Below are 19715 nucleotides of genomic sequence, written 5' to 3' on the forward strand. Positions count from 1 at the left end.
GTGATAAAAAATACATCCATACTTCATTACATCATGATGCAGGGACAGGGATATTGTAATTTCGTAACATTTGCATTCTTCTGGTCTTAAAAGCTGTATTACTTTAAATATTTCTGTGCTTATTTTACTTTTCTAAATAGTGTCATGAACAATGAATGCCTGTTCGGTCGTCATAGTCTACTATTGTTTTTTATTATTTTGTGTGCATACAGTTAGGCTCAGTAATCATCACAATATATCAACATAATCCAACGATATACTGTATATGGCCCTACTCAGGCCCAGAAAAACAACTTGTGAATCGTTAAGTCTTGAAATCATGTGCACATACTTTTGGCCAGTGGTGGGCCGACAGGGCCGATAGGGCCTGATCCACAACAGTGTAAAGGTGGCTCTGCCACTGATCAGCCAGTTTCCTTTTCCTCAACCGTTTAGTTTCACTAATATCAATATATGATCATATCAAAGGGTAAGGACATGATTCATGACTTAATGTGTAAAGCATAACATTTTACAACAAATGTGGACTGTACATTTCCTACAACGGACATTTTTAAGTAAGAAAATGTCCCAGAAATCCTGTTCAGCAAATCCTGATGTGGAAATCAGTCCAAAAAGACCATATAAATAAGTAAATGAAATAAACAATGTACATACATTTTAAAATAGTGCATCTATATTATCAATGTGAAATATTCAACCAAACAAAAACGATTAGCACTGATTAAAATTGAATCAACCATTATTTTCTATTCACTGCTAAATAATCTAGCACAGTCACATTTACCACCAGTGGTAAATATGCTGGTGTTGATGGGGACATTCTCTGCTGTACACATGGAGACGATTCGGTGATTTAGAGTAAAATTCATTTAAACTTATTGAGCAAAGCCGTCAGACATCTGAGGCCACTCGGAAGCTCCTGGAAAACAAAGACATAAATACAAATATATACAAAGACAATAGAGTCTTAACAACTAGGCAACTGGGATATCATTCGTAACAGCAATAAAAACACTGTACTCACCAAATAAGGTGATAAAATCACACAAACAGAGATGCCATCGCTTTCCAGTAGTCGTACACGCGTTTATTTTAATAAAACATGACGGCATCATATGAACTGACCTGAAAATGTAACTGCATGAAATCATTTTGAGATAACTGATGGCCAACATTTAAATCTTGCAGATCCTCACTTATCATTGATAACCTCAGAACATGATACAATGTATATGACATCATGACCGCTGTTTGTGTGACGTTCTGTGACCATTAGGAAAATTACTACGATAAAACAAAACAAACGTTGGCGGAACATTCTGCGAGCCATATTTTCTTTAACAAAAACGAACAGTTCAGGAACATTAATAAAACTAAATAAACTCCGGGCAACATTTGCTACAGTGGTCCTGCAAACGCTCCCTTCAGTGAATAGGGGTCTTTGATCTTTCTCATACATTAGATGGTACATCCACTTACACATTTTTGTATTTCTGTTATCGGGCTGATTTTTCCCTGAATCGGACAAGGTTCCTCAAGCCCATCAAACACCTTTGGATTGATCTGTAACGCTGACTGTGAGCCTCAATAACTGACAATCAGTGTTGGACCATAATGATGCGCTTGACAAATGGGAGCAAATCCCTGCAGTCAAATTCTAAAATATTGGAAGGGTGGAGGCTGTTAATCCCAATGATTTTGAAGCGAGACAGTCACTTATGGGTGTCGACATACAGAAACATATCAAAAGTTGAGATGTTTTGCAAGATGATACGACCATATTTCATGTAGAAATATCCAACTTAATGGAAAGCAAGTCGAGATGATTTTAAAAGTCTATCTTTGCATTTTTAAATAACATATCCAATCAAAGCAGAAATAAACATATGAAGTATATATTTGTTTCTGCCATGTTTCTGCCATGTGTGCAAACACCTTGAATTTGAAAACTTCCTTTGGACAAATGATCATAGAGACACTATGGAGTGATTATGATGGTGGAGTGTCTGGGGTAGATAAAGAGAGTTTCCCAGTTATTTAAGCTTTATTTTTATCATGTACATTTTAGTATAATGGACATACAAAGCTGAAAGCTGGACAACGATACATTCTGGGATCCAACTTGTAAACCTTTATAAACCAGTACAGAATTGTAAATAAAAATCTGATAGTGGAAAGGTCTGCACATTAACAAAACACTGACTAATAATTATGCCACAAGAACGGTGGCTAAGAATATTTCAGAAAACTTAAAACATTGCAAACTTTGGGCTCACTTCAAACAACAGTTTCTACTTTTTCTTCACTAGACTTGAAATTAAAATACTCTTGTATTAATATACCACAGTTATTGCAGTGATGAAATATGGTGGTACCTTCACAAAAAGAGTTGGCTCTTTTATCACAGTGTGAGAGGCGAGGCAGCCTTCTCAGAAACATCAGTAGTAATAAAGGTGTGATTAATATAAGAATCACAGGTGAGAATCTACAGTATACTTTAAAGTCTAAAGTGACATGACAACAATGTCTTTCAGTAGTGTTTTTCATCACAGCTGGTTTTGCTGTGACCGGAGCAGTTTACTTGCGGTACTAACTTGTGCAGCTCAAAGGAAGAAGAGCTTGTCTGATAGCTGGATGGCCGGCTCTGAGTGCAGGTACTGACCAGACAGGAAGGCCAGTTTGTGGGCATACTTGCACGGTGCTGGGACACGAATGGTGCCCGGCCAGTTCCAGTACAAATGGCACATCTTGAAAGTCAGCCTGGTGTGGGAACAGAGAAACAATGTTAAATTGTCATACAATGTATTAGGTACACTTAGCTCAAACTAATGTCCAATGTAAAAATTATACCTTTCCTTGGTTGTGCTTAAATTCTGTACTGTGAAAACATGTACAGTAGTGTATCTAGTGTCTGTTTTAATGCTTGCATAAATCTCTAGTCTTCTAAGCCTCCTTTGATATTTTCTAATCTGAATCTCATAAATATCAATAACTACTGACTCACTGACCACATTTTCATGCATAAAATATTCAGTTTTTTGCCCTTATTCCGCAAAAGACTTATCCTACTAAGACGTTTACATGGCTAATGGCAATGAAAACCATTAATATTCCGTATTTATGCAGCCGTGCATACTGGGATTAACTCCGGTGGTGGACTTGTTCGACGGTGCGAACACAGTCTCCCTCTTTCATTTATTGTGATGCAATATTTGCACTTAACCAAAAACCCGTTACCATCCATGTCTTTAATAATGTTTAGGTGTTTCTCTTCATACTTGCATCTCGATGGCAGGCTTTGAAACTGATGGCTGGTTGTTTTTTGTCGTAAACAAGTAAGAGGCCCTTAAGTTGCAAACTGCGGTAAAACCCCTGATTGAGATGCATATTCAGAATGCGCTGCGTGCATAGTTGTGGACACACGCAGACTCTTTACTCTCTACCGCACCAATACGTTTAGCTGTAAGGTTGTCAGCTGTGTGTCTGCCTGCCATACTCTGTCAGGGTTTCTTATCAGCCAGTTGATGGTTAAAGTGAAGGGGGTTAGCCCCGAAGTTAGCAACAGCTCCGGCTCACTTAGGTGGGCTGACCTTTGAGGTGGACCAGCTCCTTTATGACAAGCCGCTCCTCTGACTTTTGCTCAATTTTGTTTTTTTTATATTTCTTTTAACTATTTCACTGCACGGTTAAAAGGGTAATTACCAACATCCTAACTGTAAAAAACTATGCTCAGTTTGTATCGGGAAAACACAATGTTGAATGTTAAAATGTCAGCAACAGAATCATGTTGTATATTTAATTTGTTAGTCAGAAAAGTGTGACAAAGTCATTGTTAGAACTGTAATGGTATTATTAAAAGCTCATATCGGTACTCTGTATCGTTAAGTACTCAAATGTAAGTACTTGGTCTGAAAAAGAGAGGCATCGGTGCATCCCCATTATGAATACCTTTGCAAATGGTCTGGTGTGAGATTTGCCGTGTTGTACAGAGAGATGTAGTGTGTAGGAAGTCCACAGCCCTGATTAGTGTGATGTGCCACCAGATAGAAGTCCACCCTGAAAAAAACAAACAAACTTAAGTGTTAGAAAATGTAAATAGCTGACAGCAGATGCTCTGAGTTTTTGATGGTATCCTCATCAAAGTGCTATATACTGCTGTTGCCATGAGATGGTGCTGCAGTCCAGTAAAAATGATAAAAAGCAGCTTCTCTTTTCTTCTACCCTGTTAGGCTGCTCACACAGCACTTCATCTCTACAAACTTCGTCATGCAAGAGGACTCTTTTCATGATATACTCACATTATTTATCTTCCTGAATTCAGACTGCACACACAGACTGGAACCATATTAGACTAACTTCTTCAGGTGTATTTGTGTCGTTTCTTGGCTGGTGACGGGGCTCGAAAACAATATTCGTATTATTTTATACGAAAGCTTAACTAAAACTAAACTTACTAAACTAAAAGCAGAGAGCAGGCCATCTGTGGCCTAAGGCTGGATTCAGACAAAAAGCAGCCGTGTTAAGAAATGCAAAATGTTCACTGATTTTAACCGGGACCACTGATTTGCACAAAGGTTTTGCTGCAGAGGGATTTGACAAGAACGGACAAACAACACAGGGTAATTTTGCTGACTGACCAGTCTTTCTGAGTGAGGGTGTGATCCAGAACAGTTCCAGGTGGAGGTGTACCAACGCCATTTCCATGCCAGGCGAAGAGGGTGGTGGTGATGCGCTTTTGGACCACAATGAAGACCAGCTTGGGCTCATAGCTGGGGAAAGTCTCAAAGCATTTGATCAACTGTGGGATCTCGTACTGCTCCACCATCTTCAGCTGACTATCTGACACACCATCCCGATACACCACAATCTTCTCTGGCAAGTTGTGGTTCACCTGTACAAATTAAAACGTACACACGTTTAGTGTCAGGTGTGGGTGATCAAATAGAAATATTCAAGTTTATTCCCTTTGCAATGCACTGTGTGCTTTAAATTGTGGCACAACACATTTGTCTCTTACCTAAATACCATCTGGATACAGATCACATGTTAATACTCTAGACGGACTGAATTAAAATACATTTATGTAATGTATGTTTGCACTACTTACCTCGTAGTACTTCTGCAGTGCAGCCAGTAAGCAAACTCTGAAGCCATTGATCAGTTCCTCAGTTGGTGTCTGGAAAGTTACTCTGGAGTACCAGCGAGTCAGTGAGCTGGATAAGAAAAAAAGCCATGCATTTCTGTCAAGATATCACAACCAATAGCACAATTGAATGTTGCAAGACAAAGTGAAATACGTGGTTATATAATATAATATGTGCCTTAAAATCTGCTAATCTCATGTAAGAAGTGTCTCAAAGGGTCTATGTGTAGGGACGCGAGCTACAGCCCATGAGAGCTTAAGACACATGTTGCGGACTCGATTGAATCACTTTCTTTGATTAAAAAATAAATAAATAGTGCAAGAATGTTTTACATGAAAATCATCACATTTTGAATATTTTCTTATGAACTGTGGGAATTTCAATTGTCCATCATATGATTAGAGTTTTTCTGATATATAATATATCATCATATAGAATATAATAATAATCCAAACGGAAATTTGGGAAAAATTAAAACTGTAGGCGGTAACAAATGAACATTGTGCCCCACAAATTCAGGAAATCATTATGTACATAACTACTAAAAGTAATAAATATGTTAAATCCAAGGACCAAAACAAGTTTTACCTGTTCACACTTGCGACAAAGCCCATGACTGATTGATGCGACTTGCTGGTGTCATGATGGACATCAACTCCCACCACCATCAAGTGTTTCTAATAAAGTGAGATAGAGGCTCATTATTTCACCATTGACTGCACTGTTTTCAGATAAACCACAACATTTGCTGTTGAAATAGTACTCTGGTATCAATGTTTCTGTTAAATATTCACAATTTCACACGCAGTATTATGCTTAAAGTTAATGTTGCCCACCAGAAAAATCACAATTAAGATATATTCCGTAAACCATGCAGCCCAAACAGATGAGGCGCTCTCTTACTGCTCTTTCAGACATGGTACTCACCAGAGGGACATTGACAGTCCACAGTTCTCCTCCTAACTTGCTGTTCATCTGCAGGAGTATCTTTTGGGCGACACTCTTCAACTTCTTTTGCTGAGAAATTGTCCTGACATTGATGGCCTGTGACACAATAAGTGACAAAAATCGTACTTTTAACTGGGAGAAAATACTTTCAGAAGAAGATCTCTCTTTTCCTCAAATTCTAAACCAACCATGCACAACCACATGGACAAGCATTATAGACCTGGGATGGGATGGGACTTTTCACACAGCAGAGCTTCTTGATGGCACTGTAGAGATCGTCTCTGTTGCCGACCATAATGCACACTACTAGCTGCATGTTGGGCTGTAAACAAATGGAAAGTTACACAGGAAGGACTTCACTGGGACCAGACACAGTCATCATTTAACCATGGTCAATAATATATTTTATGTCATACCTCATTGGTGAGATGAGAGTGGATGCTCTTGACGTATGACTCAGTGCGATCATCCCTCAGCTCCACACGAATGGGTCGCCCCAGACGCAAACCAATAGGCCCGGCCACCTTGTTAAACATGGAAACAAGCTCTTCAGCCTGCTCTGCACAGCGGCGAGGGTAGAAGATAGCCCAGATGTTCAATGGGATCTAAGAGGGAGATAATTCAGTTGGTGAAGAAACAAATAAAAACAGCAATTATATTCATCATAAACGAGGAGCTCCAGAGATGTGTCTCCACTACTCACAGAGCTGATTGAAGGATCCCTAACAACCTCTCTGGACCAGGACACATCAGCGCCGGTGGTGAAGGATGAAGACTGCAGACAGATGGTTTCAAGTGGAAGAGTTCTACCTGTAGTCTGCACGAGAGGAAACCAATACACAGTATACTGTCAAAACACAAAGGAGGAAAAGAATGGTCAAAGATCTGATTAAGTATAAAAAGGAAGCGCAATATTAAAAATAACTAAAATCAACACTAGATTCTAGTGACTTCCTACCTACCTATCGGACAGTCAAGCTGCATTTAAATATTCCACAGATATTCTCATACGTTATGTTTTTAAAACCTGTTCCTCAAAGCCGGACTCACTTCCAGTCAGTTCAGTTTGATGACTTGAGAGGGCTCTAGGTCCCTGACCAGGATTGTTAACCATTGCTTTTTTAAAAAAAGCATGATTTACAGTGACTCTTCTTTTACATCTCTTTGTGTTATGTAGGCCGACATAAAAAGAGTGGAATGTAGCTTAAATTTAGTCGAATTTGACTGTATTGTTAGACTGAAAATAAAGGGCATTTAAAAAACCTGCACTCTGCATCACTGTAGTTGCATTGTTTGAAATAAAGTTAACAGCAGAGCCTCACCACCATGATTTCTGAGTCAAGTTCCAGTCCCCATCGGCTGAGCTCCTTCGTACTCTCAGGATTGGTACTGATGTTCTTTAGAAGCTGTTTTATTGAGTGGGTGTACTGCTCACCGCTCACATCGATGTGCATTTTCAGGTCCTGCAACACATTAAAAAACACATTTGAACTAAGTTTGTTTCTACAAATTCTTTTATTAACATTGTTTAGATATGTATCTCCACATTTCATCGGTCTTTGGGTTTGAGAAGTGACGATGGTAGTGTCTGCTGGAGATGACATTTCTCACCTTGTACAGCGATACGCTTAAAACATGATATGCTTAATTGAATTGGGCCATTTGGACTAATGTTACAGTAGTTCGACCACTACTTAGCTGGATGTTGACAAAGCTGTTGTAAAATACCACTTGTTGTTATATTAGTTGTCAACATTAACAGTCCATGGTTAAACTCTTTTCTGGAAGATAGCTTTCTTTTCACCTCTTTAAACTTGTTAACAACTACACATGGCAGCAGTTACATTAAGCAAGCGTTACATATTGTTTTTCATATTATAAGAACAAAGTCTTTACAGCTGTTGAATGTTGGTGTTGCTCCTGAAGTTTGAACGTATAAAGCTGCATTCCATTTGAACTGGGAAGATGGAGGACATGGAGGACATTTCAACTGGAAGTCGAATTTCCGTTCAGTTGTACGAACTCCACCAAACCCAACCTCATAATCCAAGATGGCTGCTCCGTGCATCAACAGTAAAAAGGCTGTAGTAATAAGCTGTATATTAGCACTTCTGTCTTAGTTGCCTGTCATTAAATCAGTCATATATACAGTCCGCTCTATAGACATGTTGATTAAGTGTTTGTATGCGCAAAATACCGCTGTGTTGTTATCAACTGCTATTGTTAACAAGGTCTAACCTGGTTTTCCGACTTGTTGTACTGGAAGGACGTCACCTCGAGTCTGATGTCATTCCCAGCTCCTAACTCTGATTTCTGGAGGTAAATGTAACACGAATTTGCGAGAGTTGCAGCACTGTTTCAATGACAGAAACCGAGTGCAGCGTCTGGCAGGCTGTCTTAAGTCAATTGTTATATAGCCTAAGCTACTGTAGCTATTTTATTGAGTTTCCTTTTAGTGGAATGCTTCGAGTGAATTTTCCCTCTGGTAAACATTTTTGCAGTGTATTGTCTATTTCTAGGGCTTTTATTGTGAAAGGTCAGAACAGTAGGAGTGGATCTGGTATGCGCTGCCTTTGTCAAGGTTGAGGGGAGTACAACGAAGTGTAGACACAACATGATTGGTCGATGGCTTTATTCGCAGTGCGAAAGCTCAGAAAAATGGAGAAAAAAAACATAAACGTGTGAATTTATTGCATGCACCCTGGGTGTGTAAAGGCCTGTGGAGACGAAGAACATTGTGGTGAAATTTACCTTCATTGATCTGAAGTCCTTCCTCATTTTGTCTGGGATTCCCGTCATAAACGAAAGCTCTGGTACCAGAAGGATCTCTCCAGTAATGATTTGCTGCAATAATTCAGTATTATGACATTATCTACACAGTTAAGTGTTTACTGCTCATATCATATTTCTGATAGGATTTCCTTTTCGTATTATTATGCAGCCGTTGGACTTAAAAGCAAACTGCAGTATTATGTATTATTATGATGTAGTATGGAACAAGTATTACTGATAAGTAGGTGCCTCTCACATGGGAAAGCTTGATATAAGGTTATTCAGTTATTGGTAAAGCAATTGTTTGTTGTGTGTTTCATGTCCAGAATAAATCTGCTCATTGTTAGACCTATTGTAGCCACAAGGTGGCATTCTGATGCAAGAATTCAAGTCATTACAGCTGAGTGGTCTACTGTAGAGAGCTTAAAAAATACACTTGTGTGCGTCTTGAGCATTTATTATGTTAAAATAACTGATGCTTAAGAGAGGTTTACCTTCCCTCCTGGCTTGGACCTCTCCTTCGGCCGATGCATGAGCAGAGGTTGGTCCATCTCTTTGATTGTAATCCCATAGTTCTTGCTGTTAAAATGCGCAGTGGAATAAGTAAGAGTTTAAATTGTAGTAAAGACTTTTATTGCTACTCTGAATTAAACTGCCCCCATTTGAAATTACAAATACGCCTGCTATATTTCCCCCCTCAGTTTTAAAGAGTTCATGGACAGAGCAGCCTCACCTGTAGTATTCCACAAAGGTGGTTGTTGTGCCATCCATCAAAGTGAAGGTGTCTTTGGGCGATTTGTTCCACTCAATGGCGTCAATGCGGTAGGTGCGGTTGTTGTAGCGGGTGATGACGATGCTGCCGATGAGCTCTTTGGTGCATTCGTCTTGGAAGTTCTCTCTGCTCTGTTTGTACAACGTGTTCCTGGCAGACAGAGAGCAAAGGACAAAATGTCATAGCTTTTCCATTTTCAGTGTAAATAGAATATTTTATAAATAATCTATAGATGCAATACACCTGTTGCATTTGCCGCTGCCCTTTAAAATACAACCCAATTCCCAGAGGGAAGGGCTATAGTGGTTGAGGGTATTTGCAGCTCTGTCTCAGAGGACAGATGCACTAAGAACGGTATATCTTACAACCTGGTATTCAAATATGTATGTCTATAACACAGACATTTATATAGCTGTGAGGCTAGGTCATGGCATGTTCAATGTTTAAAATTGTATGAACATGTCTACAGAGGACAGACGAAATGGAATAAAAGATGCATTCTGTATTTTATTATAAAACTGATTCCTACCCAGCAGCATTCACAGCCGAGTATGTGATGCTTTATAAAAATAAAAGTGTAAGGCCCTAACTATTTACGTAAAAGATCGAGTTTGACATATATGAATTTATCTGCAAACTTGCCACTGTTTGTATGCTACTGTTGATTTGCTGTGTGAACTCACATGACATTCACCACCGAGTCATTTCGCAGGACTTTGTGAGACACATCCACGTTCAGGTACAGGCCTCCGTCTGTGCGCTTGATACTGGTTGAATAACCCGGCCACACTTGCAGCCTACAAGAACAGACAAACAGGATAACGAATGGACTGAATCATGATATAAGCTGGCATATGAATCAGAATCAGAACCGTTTATTGCCAAGTACGTTACATATACAATGAATTTGTTATGGACCATTCACCAAGTCATATTGCGATAATCAAGACATATTTTAAAAATAGAAACATATTAAAATGTTACAGTACTTTAAAACAAGTACATTGTAAAAGTGGCAAGTGTATTGAAACATAGAAACATAGAAAGAATGTGCAAGGGAGTGTAACGGTAGGAAATTGTCCTGGGATGTCAGAGTCAGTGGGGGTCCCGGGCTTTGTTTATGCCCTCTGATGTTAAGATGCAATTCAGTACTAACCGATGTTCTGCAAGAATGATTGCGCTTTCTGGATCGTAATGATTTCGACCAACCAGCTTCAGCCCAATGATTTTCATTACCCTTGAAAAACAAAAACAACATTGGGTCATGTCCTGTCATTTGACCGTCCTAATAGTAACATATGACGGTAGCATACTTTGTAAAACAATTATGGTTGCTTAGGTTATTTCATTAAAGGGCTTTTATGAATACAAGGAAAAATCTTCAATTTTCTAAAGCAATATGGCTCCATGTCAAACGGATGAGAAAGAACATATTTTAAGGCCACTTAGTGACCACATTTTGAGAAAAACAAAATAGCACATAAACATATGACGCAGAGCACTGATGCACAGCAATGGCAGTGACTGGCTGAATGCTTTCTTCATTGAAAGTAAAGAAATAAACATGAGAATATGTATTTTTGGGGAAATTCAATCATTACATAGTGAAGAAAATTGTTGTATACTTGCATAATTGTTGTATATTAAATACTTTACAAATGGAAAGTACTGAGTAGGTTCATGTGTCTCATTTTGATTTGAGTACTCTCTAAATCAGTGTAGGAGCCTGTTTTTAAATACCTCCTGAGCACCACATTGTAGAATGGGATGCAGAGATCCGAGTTGGGCGTCAAAATCTTCGTCATCTGGATTTGTATTTTTATTTCCTCATTATCGGTTCGTCTCAAACTCTTGAGAACAACCACCTGCATGTCATCAAAATATAATGCAAAAAACAAGCAGAAAAGTTATCCAGTGTTCTGTTCAGCATTGTGACATTTTGCATTTCATAGTTCTGCACAATGAAAATGTTATGCATTTAAACTGACGACTGCTTTTCAGTAGTTTTAGACTTTTGTAGGAACTCAAGTCATCTACATACACAATTCAAATCAACTCAAAATGAAAACACTGTAGTCAGTTAGCCACACAACTAATACAGTAACGGATACCCACCTCATTCAGTTTAACAGGCAGGAAGAGTATGGAGCCATCAAAAGCTACTACTTCTCCTGTGGCCGAGCGGTGATCTTTCATCATGCCAAAGCGCATTCCCATCGATTCAATATTTGGACTGAAAGATATTGAAAACACTCTCATAACTTCTTAGAACACATAAAGCACTTTTCCAAGTACCAGTTTCAACTGACAGTATTGATTCAACAAACAATTGCTTTGAAATAGCCTTGCACTGAGCTCGTCTCCGACGGGATTTTATGTAATTTTAGCATTGGTTGGCCATGTCCATTTTCATAGCGTGGTTAAAAATAAAATAAAAAATACACCTAACATAAAGTAATTCACGTTTTCACTGAAAAGGGTGGCTTAAACTTCACACATTGATTTTTGGGAATTTCCATCAATTATTTTTGTGGTTGCTGAATAAAGAAACAAAAATGAATGATACTTACGTGAATGTAACATGGTACTGATAAACTGCTTCATTCTTACATCGAATCGGGATGTGGTTTGAGCAAATAGTTATAGGAGCTCCTTTTGTTCCAGCCTTATTAGGTGGCTCGCTGACCAGGTGAGAATATAAATGCACAAAAAGATCATTTCAGCACAAGACACACAAACAGTCAGTTACTTTGTGGTACAGAGTGTTATATTCTCGGTCTGTAAAGCTTAAGTGAAAAGTGGCCCGAGTACAAAGACTTTATCTCAAAGTACTAGCATCGACAAAGGCTGAAAAATGTTGCACACAATAACCAGTCAAAGGCCTGCTAGACACTGTATTCTCTGTGCATCTTTATTTATAATCAATAAAAGGGTTGCATCATATTCTTACAAAACAAATTGTTCATATAACATTTTGCTTAGTTTTGCACTGGCATCCTCAGTCCATGGTATGGAAGGATAGGTGGATAAAGTAATGTAACGACAAACAACGATTGGATTGTAAATAAGGGCGATCCTTAAGTACAAAGCAGTTTGACTTCTCTTTCCCATGGACCTGACACCCCACAGTTCCGTTCTCCATATCCTCGTTCACTAAACCTTTGCCTTGTGCTCCATGCGAGTAGCTGACGTTATGGATATGATTTGGATTGTGAAATTGAAGATCGGGTTATGTTAAATGGAACATGACGCTGTGGTATTTTCACCAAGCATTGACAGACTTTTAAAAAGGGAGTAGTTGTTTGAATGGAGGACATGTTCCAATAAAACAGATTTTTTTTATGTTTAAATACATTAAATGAAAATGTCACTCTTTTATAAATGTTTATTCATTTAACTTTTACTGTATTGTCGCAGAGAGCTTAAAAAAGGTCCAGTCTGTAGGATTCAGGGGACTCTAGCATCTAACAGAACTGAATCCCCCTTTCCAAGCTTGTCACTTACTCTCATCAGCCTTTAGGTGAATTAAACCGTGCAAGGCCCTCTCTACAGCCAGCGTTGGGTTTGTCCATTCTGGGCTACTGTAGCAACATGGCAGTGTGACATGGCGAGCTCTGTGGAAGAGGACGCGCTCCCTTTGTAGATATAAAGCGCTCATACTAGGCTAACAAAAGAGAGTCTTAGTTTCATTTGATTATATTGTAATAAAAACACAACTCTGAATATTATATTCCTTTTCTGCTAATAGATCACCTAAATGCTACACAACGGACCTTTAAAAATGTTATTATTTCAAAGCTCCGTCAGACGATAATGTGATACTAGGCTACTACAACAAGGTAATAAAACATTTTAACAGTAGAAATGTGTTTATTCACACAATACTCCCGTCCGCCCCCACAATTGGACGATATTAAATCAAACGATTGCACAACCCTAACAGAGTAGTTTGCTTTAGACACATAATGGCAGCTGGAGGTCAGGGCCCCAAGAGGTAAAAATTAAAAAAAAGACTTTGACTTACCAGACTTCCTCCATTTTCAGCTCCATCTTTGCTGGTGCGACAGCAGAAGGCAGAACCTCTTGAGGAATGGGCAGGGGTGTGGTTCCTACACATTATTTGCATTTAAAAATCTTGTACATTTTCAAAAGTTCTTGTCACTCATATTTTCATTTTAGCTAAATATCATAAGAACATTAATGAAAGACTACTTTAACCTAGCTGACGGAAACATCTTTTGCATTGTTTCCTGTATTCTCAGAATACATTGTTAAAGTTTCCCTACCTGTGTGGGAGGTCTGAGTGTGTTGGGCTGCTTGTGGCTCAGAGGCTGGAGAAACAGACTCGACACGACCTGGAGGATAAGGAGGAAGAGCGCGTCCTCTTCCCACTCCAAGGTGAGGCATTGCTGCTCTTCCAAGCCCCACCATCGTCTGAGGGGACAAACCTCGGCCATGGAAACTGAAACGGGTCAAATTATACAGTCGGTAGAGTTGCTTTTCAATGCAGTAACTATCTATCAGTGATAGTTATAAAACAATCAGGGTCTTAATTATGAAAATATCTATACAAGCTACATGGCTCTGGTCACGTTTGATTGATTTTGTTACAAATATTTTTGTGACCAACAAGAAGCCTATGATGCCCCTAAATGGGAAGTGACATGCATAAACTCACGACTCTTATGATAATCTATTTGTATCTTACCCTTAAGTCAAAAGCTGCTCTTATATTTAAAGAAACAAAAACAACCGCACCACTTCAGTTACACTAACATCTGGCTTACAAAGCAAAAGCAGCACCTCAAGGCCCAACACACAATATATGTACTCGCATGCATAAACCAGAAAACATACTTAAATACAAAACGTTGCTTCAGATTTTACTGTAAGTGAGGCATGATTTAGATGTAAATACCAGCATAATCACATTTGAGTTGCGTCTGTCTTGTCAAATAAAAATTAGGAAGCGACTGAAAACATGGCTAAAAACACTTCCTGCACCCAGATCCCAGTTTATTAGGCACACCTAGCTAAAACTGGCGCACTAAAATACAACAGTGCTGTAATAAATCCTGCCTTCATAAAGGCTACAATGTGCTCTTGTATTGTATTATACTAACAGGTGTTTCTAGTATTTAGTTAATACACTGGAAGTCCACTTCCACCTACCCGCTGCCTCTGCCCATCACGTCTCTGAGTTGGCTGATGCTTTCTGGGCTGTTGATGACACCTGCTGGGGCACCTTGCAGCTCCACATCACCCGAATCTCCAGCTGCTCCTCTTCCTACAACAACATGCAACAACTCATTACACGAGGACATGCTATGAGTCCTTATAATTTGACATCAATGTACAGTAGCTACCATTAAACCAGGGCTGGACCCGAATATTTGGGTATTCAGTTTTAAAATTTAAAAAAATGCCTCCGCTTAATTGACTTGAATACATTGTAACTTAAAAATGAGTAAAATTAATCAAGTGTGCTTGAGCCAAAGTTGTTGTTAACTTTGAGGATAACCCCTTAATACTGACCCATTGGTGCTGTTCCTCTTCCCCATGAGGTCACCGAGGGCTCAATGCCCATTCCTCTAAACATTGAGACCAGCACTGATCTTGGACCAAGGGTAGGCATGTCAACCTGTAGGCAGACAAAAACCTTAGCAGCTCCTAAAAGGGATAACTTGGGTGTTTTGAAGTCGGGTTGAATGAGGTACCTATCCATAGTCAGTGTATTATGTACAGTAGATGGCGGTTTGGAGAAACAGAAGCAAAGTAATATATTGCTGTCAACAAGGGCAGCAGCAAAATGTACCTAAAAAAATTTTTCCGTGCCATTTTAAGAGTTTGAAGAATATTTTGATGATTATCGTGATAACATATTTAACTGCATTTAAATTGTCCAGGATAATCATGACTTGAAATTCTCATTTGTCACAAGTGGAGCCACCAGGGCTTTGAATGGAGCATAAATACGTTTCACTTCAAGTTTAGTTCTGTCAGAGAGGGCTGTCTGATGGAGCGGTGAAAATATTCTAAATATAGCGTACACACAAACTGATATTGCCTTTTAGAAGTGAGCCTCTCTTTCAGGAGGCTGAAATACATCTTGATGCTGCCCCGGTCCACAGCAGTACTTTGCTTCCACGCTGGTACTATCCAAACTGAGAGCGTACTGACTATCGTAGGTAATACACCAACCATGGATAAGTACCTCATACATCCCCACTTCAAAACACCCAAACCATCCCTTTAATGTAGGGCAATAACATTTAGAAAATGAAAAAAAACATGTAAATTGTATATGCATATAGACAATTGGTTTGTCCAACCTCTTTTCTGGTCCCCTCTGTAAGGTCTCGCGTCATAGTTTCACGTGGAGGCGTCTCTCCGTGCTGCAGCTCCAGACTGGGCAGGATTGCACCTCTCGACACCCCTACCTTTGGTTCAGCTGCTTGGAGGAGGAGCAGCCCTCTGGCTCGGCCAACCACAGGGTCAGTAAAGGGTAGAGTCACTCCTCGTCCTTGTGGGGTATCGCCAGAAGTGGGGAAACCTCTGGCTCGTCCTACACCAGGCAATTCTGCAGCGAGCAGCAGCCCTCTACTACGTCCAACAGCCGGCCCCTGAGGCTGTAGTCCTCCTCCGCGTCCCAGCCCAGGAACGCCCGTCATCCCAAGCTTGGGAGGCTTCCTCGGATCCATTTGTTTAACTTCTGATACAACCAGTCGACACAACAATGGAGTAATGTTAGCCGTATGTCTCATTAAGGAAGTAATGCAAACAAAAATGTAATGACAGAAAATTTTATAATGCGTTACGCATTAAGGCTGGGTGTTAAATAAAACCAGTACGATTTGGGTTTTCAACGAATATGAAAAGACAATAGCGGAAAAAACAATTATTGTGCCACATTCTGTTTCACAATCATGTTTTCGTTTTGTCTTTTGTTTTAAATCCACCTTTCCTTTAATGGGGTCACTGACTGGACTATGTTTTGTAATACAGTTTACCAATGTTGAGTATGTGATGAGGAGTTTTCGACTGGATTTCTATAACGTTACAACATAGTTTATTCATATATAGTATTTTATAACTTATCCAAATGCGTGTTTGTTTTATTTTGATAATCGATTTATGTAGACAAATACTTCATTGATCAATTATTAACCTGATAAACATTTTTTTTATTTTATCAGCGTTTTATAAATAAAAATGTTCGTTGTGTTATGTTCAATGTTCTTTTACTACGCATAAGTAACACACTGAGATAGAGGTAAATGTAACAATATATACATATATTTATATACATTAATTCTCAATGTGCTATTATCAATGGTCTTTTTTATTTTATTCAAATAATTTTGCATCTGTCTTAATATCTGTGACGCTTTTTGTAAAGCAGTTTGAGCTTTGAAAAGTTCTATATAAATAAAATGCATTATTAATATATTGATCAAATATTGCTCAAGTTTCAGTTGTTGAACGAAGAAATAATGACTTCACTGTCCCTGATTGATGAAATATTTAAATGTATTTGCAAAGAATAACATAGAAGACCGCTAACGTTGCGCTAGCTTACGCAACTTTTGAGAAGTAACATTAAGCTAATTTAAGCTATTTAGTATCGCGTTTCCCGACTTCAAAAAGGTAACACTAACGTTAATTAGCTAGCTAGCTATAGCGGCGCCTAACTCACGTAACTAACTGACCTAAGCTAACGTTAGCTATCGAACACTGGACATTACATTTTGTGTTAGAATGGCACCAGTTAGCTGAAACAGTAGCTAACATTAGCTAACTGACAACACGTGTTCAAGAAAATCACACAAAGGACGTGACAACCACTAGAAATTACACGAAACTGAAATACTTCCAGAACACTCAATATTTTAAAGCAAACAAAAAATACACTGTTCTTAAGGTTGAACAGTGCGACAACTATACAGACAACACACTAACATGATAGACGGATATGTATCTCTCACCTGGGACAAGGTGTCAAGTCCGCTCTAAATTAACCCACCTGCTGGATTCAAAGATGGTATCTTCCCTCCCCCCGACGCCCTTATTGGATACTAGTAGATTCTACCTCGAGGCATTGGTTTACAGAACTGTCAATCTTTTTTGTTATTCTACACGACATTGAGGAATACCGTTTTGTCGCCCTCTGGCGGTTACTACCTGGCACCTCAGGTGTACTCAAGAACTGCGCTTAAGTACAGTTTTGCAGTAGCCTACTTGTAATTTACTTGAGTATTTTACATTTTATGCTACTTTATACTTCTACTCCACTAGATCTCAGAGGTAAATATCGTAGCCTACTTTTTGCTCAACAACATTTTTATGACAGTTTCTAGTTACTTTGCAGATTTATAATTTAAATCAACTAATAAATGATGATGTATTATTATAGGTTAAGCGACCGAGCAATATATAAAGTAATTGAAATTAGCTCTACCAGCTACAACAGTTAAGTATAGGTTATATATATATCAAATTATGAAATGGGCCATAATGAGTAATGTTACTTGTACATAATGATGCTAATACTTCTGTACTTTTACTGAAATAACAATTTGAAAGCAGGATTTTTACTTGTAACAGAACATATAACATAGACTGTATAAAATAAGTATATCTACTGTGGTATTGTTCCTTTACTTAGGTAAGAAGAGAGTACTTCATCCACCACTGAGTGTTGCCACATGTGATATTGTAGGTAATGTGTGCAATAATGGAAAATCTTCACTTCATGACAATAGCATCAGGCTATAAATGTATTCATTTAATGTAGACTCATGAGGTACAGTTCAGTTGCAGTCGAGGTGAAGTAATGTGCAAAACCAGTTGACTGATTCTAAAACTCTAATTTCCAACACTGAAATTGCATTTGGCCTATTTGTATTCTTTAAACAAGTTTTTCTTGGGCTACGATTCAGCCTGGCGTGTTTCATATTCACATAGTTCAAACACATTTGTACCCGGGAGATACATAACTCTCTACTGTTGGCCAATTGCAGCCCACTTGTCACTGGGGCAAAAGTATCTTTGTGCAGCTTGGTGATGGCGGATCATCATTTTTTTACAAATTATCTATCATCATAAATTAAGCTAATTATGCCCCTTAATTTATGTGGGATACAACGGTCACCACACTAACTTCTGTAAGCAATGATTACACAGGAAAAGGGATTGGTAGGAGCTGTACCCTTTTGTAGACTTTTTCAACAAGGCTTTTATCTCTGACCGACACATAAAACATCATGAACAATGTCCATATTCAAAATGCTTGAGCAAAAGGTAAACATTACCGTGTAATTAAACAGGCCGTGTCTGTTGTCTTTTGGGCAATGTGTACCACAGCTATATATGGCATTCAAGAGAAATTAGTAACAAATGGCAAGACTTACGAATCCTGGCTTTTTCACTCATAGTCTCTCTTCATAACTACGAACATTTATTTTATACACAAAAAGGCACAGCTAAAAAGATAACCATGATGGAAAGATGCTTGGCACACTCTAGGTCAGCTGCTGACATGCACTCGCATTGATTTGTGTCTTCTTGTCATTTGAACACGTTTTTTTTTCAGAAGAACGCTGAATGAGGTGGACTAACATTCTTTACAAAAGTCCCAAAGCCCACAGCGCTTTGGTTTTCAGGTCACCGGCTGCAGACATATTGGCAATTAGCCTTAGACTCTTTCGAAATAATCGCTAAAAGGCTCCCAGAGGTATTGAGATGATGACTTTGTGCTCGCACCAGGTCTCCTTAAGAATAAATGAATCACTGTTCCAGAAAGTAACCATTCCTTTGGTCTTTTTATATTAACTACTGGTTTTTTTTGGGGGGGTGGGGGGTACTAGACGGGATAGAGCGCTTAAGATAAACTCTCCTGGAGTCGACTTTTAAGAACTGAAGGGAAAACAGTTTTTAACATTCTGATGAACATGGCCTGTTTCTATTTTTATAAAGTCGGTCTTCAACGGATTCCATTTCATCCTTGGTCCTTGAAGGACGACATCATACAAACAGGAACAATTAAAAGGGTTATATTTTATTTATTAGGCTTGTAA

The 19715-nt window shown here is 38.8% G+C and overlaps 1 protein-coding gene across 1 annotated transcript; it reads right to left on the reverse strand.

Annotated features, from left to right (window-relative positions):
- Window positions 1-2606: 2606 nt before the first annotated feature.
- piwil2 (piwi-like RNA-mediated gene silencing 2) lies at window positions 2607-16340 on the reverse strand (the record flags this gene model as incomplete). The annotated part of the gene is made up of 23 exons (XM_079161761.1): window positions 2607-2763; window positions 3952-4059; window positions 4641-4894; window positions 5111-5216; window positions 5736-5824; window positions 6075-6191; window positions 6316-6417; window positions 6512-6700; window positions 6799-6912; window positions 7418-7558; window positions 8847-8939; window positions 9362-9446; window positions 9601-9789; window positions 10323-10436; window positions 10796-10876; window positions 11380-11504; window positions 11755-11872; window positions 12210-12320; window positions 13664-13748; window positions 13926-14101; window positions 14812-14922; window positions 15171-15280; window positions 16080-16340. 23 exons carry the CDS (start codon window positions 16338-16340, stop codon window positions 2607-2609), a joined length of 3036 nt encoding a protein of 1011 aa, XP_079017887.1.
- Window positions 16341-19715: the final 3375 nt, after the last annotated feature.

Source organism: Pholis gunnellus (assembly GCF_910591455.1).
Source record: "Pholis gunnellus genome assembly, chromosome: 6".
Classification (NCBI taxonomy): domain Eukaryota; kingdom Metazoa; phylum Chordata; class Actinopteri; order Perciformes; family Pholidae; genus Pholis; species Pholis gunnellus.